A 12,309-nucleotide genomic window follows, 5' to 3' on the forward strand; every position below is an offset into this window, starting at 1 on the left:
TAGAACTCCCCATCAGGACCAAACTCCCCTACCGCCTGACTGGCTAACTGTCCTCCTCTTTCCCCGCTGTAAGCGTGCATGCACAGAGGGCTACAAAGGAGTCAAAAGACCAGGGGCTCCTCTGACCAGAGATTATAGGAGAGCCTGTTTGTTTTCTAGCCATCAACCTGCTCAATTGAATCACGTACGCCTGAGCTTAGCAGCTTAAAATTCACCGTGGCCAGCCTGTAGTGCTGACATGGATATGATAAGACAGAAGAACAGAAACACCCCTCTGAAGTAACCTCGCTGAACCGCACATGCTCTGACCCTTTTTGTCCTCCCTCGAGCTTCCACTCCCTGGCAAAGGCAGCTCTCACACTGTGCTTGGATCTGCGGATCTTTGCTGGTAGCCATGCAGAAGCCGATTTCTCCCTGGGACTGGCAGCCAGAGAGGGCTTCTCTGAAGAAGACTTCTAAATGAGTGTGCAAGCTGAACTCTTACTGAACTGAATTAATTATTAAAGATGCAGATGGAGCTGTCCAAATGATAAGAACAGCTCCTGACGTGTCATGATCCAAGCTTTCATTAAACCATTTCAGGCATACTAATGGTTTTCCATCGCTCATTACTTACATGCTCTTTTCTCATAGATATAATAACCCCGGGTGCCCATAGGCACAGCGTACTATAGAAATGCAAAAGCCGGAAGGTTTGTCTTCTTCAGAGCTTTCCATTCCTTCACAGAAATCCTTGTGATCTAAAAGCGTCCACTGATTTTAACATGACTAAGAAGAATGGATTCAGCTCGGAGAAGAGCAAAGTCAAAGACGTTTCTTTGGTATTTTTGAATAGTCTATTATCCTAGGTTCTGGGAGTGAGAGAAGCATCGCACCCAACACTGTCGCGGCACACAAACAAGCAAGGGCTAGGGGACAGGCTTAGAGGCTAACCTTACAAACAGGGGTCCCTCTCCACTCGTACCCAAGATACCACTTACGGTACTCCACATCTCTCGGTGTTCTGTTATGGGACGATTAGAGGGCAAACCAATTGCAGGAGAAGAATTACTCTCAGGAACTACACTGTGATTGCTACCTGCTGTTATTTTATTTTATTTTATTTTGGAAGTTGGGAATACTGCTCCCAGACGTCTTTCGCATCTCAGTTGAAATGATTTGCTAGGGGATAATAATGGCACAGCCAATAAATAACAGTGGACTCTAATTGAACATGGGTACCATGATTAAATGTCCTTCACCTCTCTTCTTACTCTGACTAGGTTAGGTGTGAACATAAATACCCTTAGCCATGCTCAAGGCTGTCCCATCCAAAGTAAATGTTTTTCAGTATTCTAAAAGCAATGATTCATTATCACAGACATACACACACACAAACTGCAACACAAAATACATATTATGTTAAATATATATATGTATATGTTTAACATATAGTATGTTTAAATATATAGTTATATATTTAATATATAGTTTGTTAAAATATATAAATATAGGTATATATTTAATCTATACAGTATGTTTAAATACATGTATATATTTAATATATAGTATGTTAAAATATATAAATATATATTTAATATATAGCATGTAAACATATATAAATATATGTATATATTTTGTTTATAGCATGCTAAAATATATAAACAATGTATACTATATAGTATGTTGCAATTAATATATAAATATATGTATAATATATAGTATGTTATATATAAATATGTATATATTGAATATATATAGAATATATAAATATATGTTTATATTTAATATATAGCATGTTAATTTGTAAGTCTATGTATATACATGTATATATTTAATGCATAGTATATAAAATATATGACTATATACATGTGAATACTATATCTATATCTATCTATCTATCTCTCTATCTATCTCTCTATCTATCTATCTAAACTACATGATGTTCATTACCTTCATTTTTTTGTAAAAAGACATTTTGTTCTTTCAATTTTGGGGGACAGAATTATTTAGGGATCATCCATCCAGAGTTAGAAGGAATCTCAGACATCATTTATATCAATCCTGACTTTTACAGATAAGGAAACGGAGGCTTAGAAATGAAGTGCCTAGCACTCCAGGTTTCACTGGGATCACATATTTAATAGTTTTGGTTGTTGTTTTGTTATTGTTATTGCTTAGAGGGAATGGAATGAATAGGACTTCTATGACTATTTGCTCAAGGGTATGTTAAAAATATCACAAAGGAGAAGTTTTATGGATGTCATGGCATCATGATACATACTACTTTTGTCAAAAGGCAAAAAAAAAAGGTCTTTTGGTTTTCCTGAGTTATCCTGAGAGTTCACTTTTTATGTCTTTCTATGCATGTAATCATATGCATGTAAATCAGTACTCCCAAACATAAATAGAAAAGCATCTCTAAGTCATATGTAAGGATCTCTGCAAGAGCAATTTTACTTGGAAAACCACGTATCAATATTATCTACATGCTATGGTATTTTAATTTATTTTGTTACATATTTCCCCGTTACATTTTAATCTGGTTCTGGCTTCATTGGGGAGTATTGTTCATTGGCCAGAGATATACTTGACACCTCTGACCGTTGATTAGAAAACTTTGAAAATCCCAGGTATTTTCACAAGTTTTCCTTAAATGCTATTATATTTCTACAGTTAAATAAAGTCTAATGTGCTAAGAATTTTTTTCTTCATGTAAAACAAAAATATAATTATTTAAAAAGTACATATTCACACACACATATATGCAATAGTTAAAATCATGTTATGGTATGGAATTCATTAGTTTTAAAACATATATATATTATATACACACATATTCTTATGCTGTTCCCACATATATAATATACATATTATATATATTAATGGCTACACTTCTATGTTGTGGAGTGGATTCTTTTTCTGGTTCAGACTTTATTTAAATGGTGAGGTACCTTTCAGCCTTTCAATTCTGTAATTTTGTAAGGATATGTGCCTATTACGTAGAATCCGTTTTTGATGTTATTTTATTTGTTCCATTTCTCCATATTAATATAGATTAATTAAAACATCCATGACTTCAAATTATTTTATTTTTTGCCTGAGATTATTTTCATCTTATTGTTGAATTATGGAATCACAGAATTTTCTAAGTGATGTAGTTCAATTTCCTCTTATTTTACAGGTGAGAAAATAGAAGGGAAGAGAAATGAACTAACTTCCCAAGGGCATGCATAAAGTTATTGACTCCCACTCTAGGGAATTAAAAAAAATTATGTCAAATTAATTTCAGAAAAAAGACCTAACTTTAATGGTGTTATATTATTCAAGAAAAAATGTGTTTAAAACTTTGCCCAGAGAAATGAATCTTTGAGATATAATATAGGTGACATTTTTAACTTTGTAAGAGAATTTGATATTCACTTAGTTTTATATCTGGTAAAGTTAACTTCTAGTATTTTATCAAAAGGGTTCTGCCACGACATTTAACTAACTTTTTGACTAGGCAGATAATTTAACCTCTCTGAGACTGTCTTGTCCTCTTAAAAACAGGGATCATAGTATTTAAGACTTTAAAGACCATGTAGTCAATGCTCCCTATAACTGAAATCACAAATTGTATTAATTCATTTTGTTTTTACATCACACACAATTTCCAATATATGTCTATCCATAAATTGAAAATATTTTAAATAATTTTCATTTCTTTTTATAATACCAAGTATAGACTATATCTACACAATGCCAAACATTTAGTTGAAATCTAAAATTCAAATATAAAAATTGAGATACTTTAGTTCTATGCCTCTGCCAATTTTGTCTCTATTTCTGAATATGGATGGGATAAAAGAAGGAAGATCGAAAAAACTTCCTTATCAGTCAAAGTTAGAAAAGGAATATAAAAATATACAGTTTTTAAAGGATTGATTCCACATATAGTACCTGTAAAAGTACTTGAAAGCTCTGATTTTTTCCAAGATATTATCCTTTCTCATCACCCCTTTAAAAATGTGGAAAGTAACTTTTTTTATTAATGAATTTAGAAATTATTCTGTATGTAATATGTATATTATTTTGTCTAATAAACATTTTACTGTGGCCATAACACTTTTGCCTTAATCTCCTTATGTACTGGAAAAGATATCGACAAAAAAGATATTCATTACCTGAATTTAAAAGCTCCAACACAAATGGGAAATATAAATTCTCTATTTGCCCTTTTTCCTCTAACAGTCTTCTCCCCTGGTGACAATACTAGCATTTGTAGCAGTGATAGTTTAAGAGGTCAAGAGATCTGTGGGCATTTTCTTAAGATAAAATAAGGAGGGACAGGGAAGAAGCATTTCTAAAATTGTTCTACTTGGTCAAAAGACTAATTCATGTGTACACTTTGATTTGTTCTCGATTCCACTAACAAAATTAATTTCCGTTGGTACCATATTGACACAGATGGCAAAAATGAGCACATATACACACATATAATGCATGTGTGTATATATATACACATGAATTCAAATCTAGGATTAGAGTATTTTTTATGCTTTCATACCAAGGTGGAATTGAAAAAAATATATGTCTTCAAGAATAATATTTTTCAAACACAATAGTAGTTTTAGCAATTATTTGAACATGATGAATTGACAGGGTATATTTGTTTTTAAAATTATATCAAAACCTATTTTAAAATTATTTAACCACAGATGTACAAAACTGAAAAAATGTTTTAACTATGTCTGTTAATGAATTAATGAATCAATGTGAAGCACATTTGTGTAGAAAGCACCAGGACAAAAAGGAAGAAGAGGGAGAGGGTTGGGGAAACTGGCAGAGAAAAGTATCCTTACCATAATAATAAAGGTAACAGGCCCAATGAAGCTCCAGATAAAAGAGTTATCTACATGAAGCCAGCAACTGAGAGAAAGAGAGAACATGAGTTACACAGGATTTCTGTGGCTCCTCCAATATTTCAAACAAGAAAATGTTATTCTGAAACTCCGCACTGTTTCTAGACATAACTTTGTATGTAAATACAGAGTAAGCAAAGAAGAACAGAAAAAAAAAAAAACCAGAGCCTTTGTTTCCTGCCTAACAAAGCATTTTATTGAGTGAGGAGTAGTTTAAATACTCACTAGGCTTCTGTTAAGGCTGATTCCCTTCCTGTATGATAATGTGAGAAGAATTTCCCCCTTCTTGGGGAAAGCAGAACAACAGGAAACACAAAAGAAAGCCTTCTGTCCACTTTAAGATTTCAGGCTTTACCAAAGGAGCCGTGAACTTCAACATCAAAAACCCATTCAATATTTCTCAACTTCTCTGTGTAATCTTCAAAATTTGCCTTTTATCTTTATCTATGTGAAGTAAAGTGCTTATCCCCATGGAACAGAACAGACACAAAATACTCAGATGTCATGTTCTGTTGCAAAACAGTATGACATAAATAAAATGACTCAATTGGGAAAGGAAGGGGACAGAAAGGGACAGCCTTCCATGTGTACAGTATCCCAGGCAAAAAGGCAGAGACTGATTAGATTTAGTTCCTGCTCCCCAATTCGGCTTGCCTCTCCACTGAATGGCTTTTGTTTGCCTTTCATCATTTGCAAAATCAAGCAGCTCCCTTGTAGTCCTTAGCCTCTTTCTATAATGCAACTAATTTTTATCAAAGGAGAAAGTAAACAGAATAGGGAGGCAAATTCATGCCTCTAGCAACTTAAATCCTTGGAAACATGTCTATGTCTACCTTCTGTCAGTTTCTATAAATATCTCTATTTTTATAAATAAAAGGCAGTGGCTAATTTTAATCCTGTTCAAACTGCCTGACAAAATATTATCAAAGCAAAACATCATATGGGATAGAACGTTTTTCTATCATCATTCAGTGTGAGAGTTAGCCAGAGGGGCAGCTGAACAAAGGGAACTAATGAAGCATTAGCTTAAAACTCAGCAGTTAAGTCTGTCAGATACTTTAACCTAAAAAGATTTTTTTTTTTACTTAATATCCATTTTAGACCAAAAAGTTATTTACTTTTTCAATTTGTTTCAGGTCAATCTTTTGTGTTAAAAAAGAAAGACCATAATTTAGAATCCGCCTCTCCCACAGTAGAAATTCTCTGAACCCAGAAAATGACAAAAGGTTTGATTGTAATCTGTGTACGACTTGGCCATTCTCTTCCCAATAAAGCTTTCAGATGCTATTTTAGTCTGTCAGGGACCCTCACCGACAGCTAACAGGCTTTAAAAAAATTATTCACTTGAAAAACACTCAGGTCGCTTTCAATTACTCACGCCTTCTCTGTTCCATAGCTCTTGTAGTCAATGGCTGCGGAGACCCCAACTACAGTGGCAGGAAGAAGGTAGCCAGCGACATAGTAGTACTTTTTCCTTGAATATTCACTCTCAAACACTTCTACAAGCATCAGATAGAGCTGCACTCCTTCTAGGCACATCCAGGCAAAGGCAGCCAGGAAGAAAAAGTGTAAAAGCCCAGCAAATATTGGGCATGCAATCTGCAAAGAAAGGACAAGTGTCAACGGCAGCACCTCACTTCAAAAATGTATAAGATTAGCTGGGAAAGCTCACAATTTTCTTTTCTTTTCTTTTGTTTTAAAGTGAGGCAATTCTACACATTGCTCGCAGCATGCTGCAAAATTCAAGCCATAAGTGAAATTTTAATATAGAAACAGACTTTCCATGACTTCGTAAGGTGCTAATTATGATTATATAGCAAAGTTGTAGTACATTTTTTAATGAAACAGGAGATTCAATGAGCATGTAATCCTTTAATTAAAACAGTGCTGTGTTGTTAACACTATGAAAAACCTTTATATTCTGCAAGAACAAGCTTGTAGTAGATTTGGTCCATGAGGCTAGATAGAACAGTTGGTTCCAGATATATTATTTATAGCTTCTGGTTGAAATTCTGTGCAGCAGCCAGGAGTCTCTCTATCTGCTTTAAATGACAAATACCTCAGCTTTTACTCTATGACGAAGTTCGGCTGTCAGATGTGTAGCCAACTTAGTTTCACCTTTGTCCAGGTGAAGACACAATATGATAACCACCAAATTTTAAAATTCAGTCTGTGTCACAGATTCTACAGCGACAGATAAACATCTAGGAATTATCCCTGAATGGAGCCTTTGATGTAAAGAAGCCAAGAGCTTGTGCAAGAAGATCTCTTTTTGTTTCAGAACTAACCAAATCTGTCCTACCGGAATCCTTTGTCAAACAGGCACATATTCTAGCACAGTGTTTGGGAGAAAGGAGCAGGATGGGCTGATATTTTCCATACATAAAAAATATCATTAACTTGTCTATCTTGATCTACATAAAACTTTCCTCCCATTGTTCCCCCATCAGTGATACAGTGCGGGTTGATAGCTGGGTCAGTGTCATATTGAAATTCACATCAAAATCAAAAAGCCATTTTCTGAGAATGATAATCAATAGGCACAAGGACAGCTCACCGTGTATTCAGTCTTATCGATGCCTATTAGGAAAATGAATTCAGCGATAAAAAGATTGATGCAGAGGTTCTTGTGAATCGTGTTACGATCGCTCTGTAGACCGCGGAAGAAGCAGAAAGTGAAGATGCAGATGGCGAGGCAAACGAGGGAAATGACGATTCCCACCCAGGTGATGACAGTGAGAAGTAACTCATGAACTCCATCTTTGTACTGTAAGAGAGAAAGGAGGGCATTAAAAGGGCTGCCCATCAAGTGAAAGAATTTGCTCTCCTGAGGAGTGAGACAATTTCTCATTTCATCTGTATCCAAACAGAAAGCCTTCTGGCTCAGAAAGTTATCTTCTGGACCTCAGCTTAACTGAAATCATAATTATAATTATTATAATAACTAATATCGATGTAACAATTTATGTATGTATGATGTAACAACTTTATAGTCTGCAAAGAGTTTACCTCACTTGATCCTCCCAAGAACCCTATAAAGGAGGTGTTATTATTATTCTCATTTTAGAGATAAGGAAACTCAGGCTCAGTTTAAGTAACTTGCACATGTATATAAGAATAGGGCTAAATACCACAAAAGAATTTTTGAACATATAATAACATTTTCCTCTTATCTTACATATTTTCTAATATTAAAATATTGTTGGAAGTTCATTGGATAAAACAGAGAAGGTCTATCATGACAATACACACTTCTGGAAATTGTTAGGCATGAAAAGACTACGAAGGATACTGACTAGGACAAAAGACTGGTATCCTTCCAATTTTTCAAACCCTGAAATAGGCAGTTTTAAAGCGATTCTTTTTCCTTTGTGTCATTATTTTGTATTTTATAGATTATCTCTTATATCATTCATTACCTGTCCACCCTGGCTGCTTAGCACCCACAAAAGGTCCAGAAAATGCCCTCCAAGCCTCCCTAGAAATGCCTGAATTCCTGTGGTCTGTTCCCACTTAGGCAGAAGGAAGAATGTTAAAACACATTAAAAAAATCACTCTTGATTCTTTCAGCACCTATTACCGTATACTATGCATGTAATTACAGAATGGCAAAGTGTTAGCAAACAGAGGGGTATATGGGGCAACTTGGTTCCCACCATGGTGTAATTTGAGAAAAAGAATGTAATTTTAGGAAAGAATTCACTGGGGATTGGGAGGGGGGCGGCAAAGAAAGCTGAGGCTAGAACAGAAGGAAACATAAAGGCAGATGCCTCCGAGAAAGTGCAAGAAAATGCATGGCACAAGAAGGGCACTACAGGGACTTTTAGGAGTTGACACTCGTTTGTTTTGTTTTCAGCCACTATCAGCACCCAAAGAATGGATTCATTTCCCAAGCTGGGTGAAATCTCAGGAGACTTTCCCAATATTCATTAGAAGTGCAAATACTTACTGCAATTTCCCTGTGGGCCATGAGAATAGCAAAATTGGTTAGGTGGCTGCATGCGCACGTTGTGTGAGTTTTATTAGTGTCAACCAGCTTGCAGCCCTGGGTAGACCAATATCCCATCATCGTTCTTTCAGAGTAGTTCCAGAAGGAGCAGTTTGCATTGAAATAATTGTCAGGCTGGGAAATAAAATGACAAGATAAAATTAGGATTTTACACTCTAAGATGGCTATAGCAATTGTTTAATATGTGTAAAAGGTAATTTAGATTAAACTTTGCATGTTTCGGACTATAAAGTTTTTCATCAGCAAAATTGTGGACTATGTTGTACAAGGCAGGCATCTAGCTTAAAAGGGACTTTATAGTCCGAAACACTGTAAAGTGTACTCTAAATTACCAAAGACCCATTTTAGACAATTACAATTTCCATCTTATGATTTTACATACTGATGGCACATTAGAGTCATTTTTCCCTTTCTGACAAAATTAGAGCTATGACTATATTCTAAGGAATCTCTCTAGGAACCAAGTGTTTTAAAATCCATTTCCCTTTTTTCACTCTTTTTTTGGTCAGCTCAATGTGACATGTAAGCAGCAATTTGAATCACACAGCCAACTTCTTAAGGCTCCTCTGCAGGCAAATCCGCTGAAATAGCTACAAGAAAAAAAAAATGAGGAGTAACCTCACACATTTATTTCCCTGCACCAATTCAGTCGATCCACTTGGCTGTGTGAAGGAACTGATTCTCTCGGCTTATAACAAGGAAGTCTAAACAGACTGCAGATAATCTTCTAACATAGTGCAGTCAATTAACTATCAACTTAATAGCTAGGATGGAGATTTGCAGTAAACTCAAGACACAGCAGAGAAACCACATTTCCTCGCCCTGCTTCACCTTTTAATTCACAGTGCTTCGTAAACATTTTCCCAAACAGAGCCTGGAATTAAAAAACAGGGGTTAAATGCTTTCACTGACATTTAAACTTGCCACACTAAACAGGCAGAGCCATAAGAGTTGATATTCTGCTATCCTGCTGTTAAGGTAAGAGTTAATTTTCAATCTGAAACAAATTAGAGTCATTTACATTTTCATGTTGATTACTGAATTAGCTTTCATTAAGAATACACTTAAGTTCTAATAATCACTGAACCAGGCTCATTTAATTTTATGTTCATAGACTTAAATAAACTTGTGTCTCTGACCTAGTCCAACATTTAAAATTCAAATGGAAAGGTGTTCCTCCTCATCTTCCCCCCACCTCCAACATTGCTCCTTTCTCTTGCTGGTTTTATGACCTTCCCATTAATTCATTAGAGTAACTCACATCAATGTGTTCCAGGGTAAAAAGCACGGGGTCAGTCAGGTAGACACGGCTGGACTCCTTATTGAGCGAGGCTGAAATGACGTGGGAATTCACCGCGATGGTACTATTACGGCCAACAAAGTCACTCCCTAGTTTTATGGTTGCATTTTCCGTACTGAGGAACTGTCCCAAACTCTTGTAAATGATGAAAACCAACTTTGCAAGCCCTGTAAAGGGGAAAACAATCTTACTTTACAGGAAGCGGGTTTGCAGCAGTTCGGGAAGAGACGGATTTTGGACTTAGACCGGAGTCTAATCTAAAGCATCATTTTAAAAGTCTAGCTTTAAAAAATGCAGCAAGAGTCAACAATTATTAATCAGAGGATTTGGTAGAAAGAGGTCAAGAATGTGTGATCTAAATATGGAGAATATTTATAAAGTCCTAGCATTTCAGGTTTCGTCTTACCATTCCTGCTATTCTGTTTGACAGTATTTGCAGAAAGCTGGATTGAATTGGATACTTTGTTGCCTTGAGGAAATTTCAAGTCTTGTACTTGGCCCTCGGTACTGACCACGGCAACTTCCAAAACTAGTGCAATTAAAACAAAGAGGGAAGGAGAAAATGCATTAAGCACATTTTTTTAAGAGTCAAATAAGAGATAGGTGAAATATTTCTGAGAAATGCATCTACATGCAAAAAAAAAAACACACACACACATATAGAGAGAAACAAAAAAACACAATTTTTCAAAAATTCACCTCTGATAGAATGCTTCAACCTTGAGAAGAGTCTAAACACAATGGCTCCCAGAATGGTGCCTAAATGCCAATTAATTTTTTGTCATTTATTTTTGTACTTTTTGATAGTATCTATTTATCCAAATTTTGCCTACTAGTGATTAATGGATTACAAAATTCTCAAAGAATTGTAGAATTTGAGCCCTGGACAGAACCCTGGTAGCTCTCCTGGCCAGCCCATAAAGGAAAGGAATTCTCACTATAACAGATTTGACATGTGGTAAAGTTAACATTTAAATGACTAAAATGAATAGGGATGGAAAGATCTCAAAACTTTATTTTTAAACTCTGCTTCACTGTCAGTTCAAAAATACTTCTCAAAGACCAAATAGATGCATTTGTTCTATATATAAATTTTATTTCTTTATTTCTAAAATCACTCACATCACCACAATATATTTTATCAACAGGTTTCTTTGCATTAGGCTAAGCCTAGCATTTATTGCTACACTTAAACCAAATTCTTAATCCTGAGAGTGACAAGTTTCAATTGCACTTTCATTGTGACTTTTAATCTTAAGAAGAAACACACATACTTCCATTGACCAACCAAAAGAACATATGTACATGAATGGGAAGTTTAAACATGGAAAATCCTTAGGTCATTTACATGACCAAGAGAGCCGATTATAAAGTATTTTTGTTTAAGAAAAATATAATAATCATCATAATCTCCCTTAATATAAATATATAATTTTAATGCTATACTACAGAAATCTTATTACTAAATGCAAAATTTTATTCTGTTAGCCTAGCTTGCAGTCATATTAACAATATCTATTCCAAGAATAATACTATTGTACTCACAACAATGATAAAAGTAGTAACAATAGAAACGATTGATCTTTACTTAGTGGAACGAGGCAAAGCATGATACTAAATATGTTAAACCCATCTTAATAATGGTTTTTCCATTTTTACAAATGTGTAAAGTGGACTATGTACATATGAGTTTGTAAAGACATTAGCCCCAAATAGAAGCCCCCTCCCTGATAAGGGAGGGGGGCATTCCATTCATATGATGGGGAAATGCCCAGAAGATAGTTTTTTTGCACAGGACACAAAAATGGGAACAGATAAACAGATATACATTTTACTCTACTGACCATAGATAATAAAAATGACAGAGAAGGTAAAAAAGTGGAAAGAACTCCCTCTATGTCCCCTTAAGTAAAAAGACATTCTTGCCAGAGCAAGGGAATAGGATGCACAATTTCTTCCTCTCCCCACCTTGTATGCCTATACCCTAGTCTCTCACTCAAATTCTACTAGCGTTAATACTTTCATACTGCTCTATATACAATTTAAAATTTATATTCATTTGCTTGTCTCTAGGCAAAGAGATTTCCTTCTTTGTACTGCAGAGAGTAGGATAAAGA

The 12,309-nt window shown here is 35.1% G+C and overlaps 1 protein-coding gene across 19 annotated transcripts in view; it reads right to left on the reverse strand.

Moving 5' to 3' along the window:
- ADGRL2 (adhesion G protein-coupled receptor L2) overlaps positions 1 to 12,309 on the reverse strand; it is an 894,229-nt gene that overhangs the window by 28,373 nt on the left and 853,547 nt on the right. For all 19 annotated transcript variants that reach the window (XM_056815432.1, XM_056815435.1, XM_056815438.1 and 16 more), the window contains 6 exons: positions 10,599 to 10,721; positions 10,154 to 10,359; positions 8,833 to 9,006; positions 7,441 to 7,650; positions 6,262 to 6,482; positions 4,824 to 4,890 (listed from right to left, as the gene is read on the reverse strand). In XM_056815432.1, coding sequence (XP_056671410.1) covers positions 4,824 to 4,890; positions 6,262 to 6,482; positions 7,441 to 7,650; positions 8,833 to 9,006; positions 10,154 to 10,359; positions 10,599 to 10,721 — 1,001 coding nt within the window. The remainder of the gene's footprint in view (positions 1 to 4,823; positions 4,891 to 6,261; positions 6,483 to 7,440; positions 7,651 to 8,832; positions 9,007 to 10,153; positions 10,360 to 10,598; positions 10,722 to 12,309) is intronic.

This window comes from Monodelphis domestica, chromosome 2 (genome assembly GCF_027887165.1).
Source record: "Monodelphis domestica isolate mMonDom1 chromosome 2, mMonDom1.pri, whole genome shotgun sequence".
Classification (NCBI taxonomy): domain Eukaryota; kingdom Metazoa; phylum Chordata; class Mammalia; order Didelphimorphia; family Didelphidae; genus Monodelphis; species Monodelphis domestica.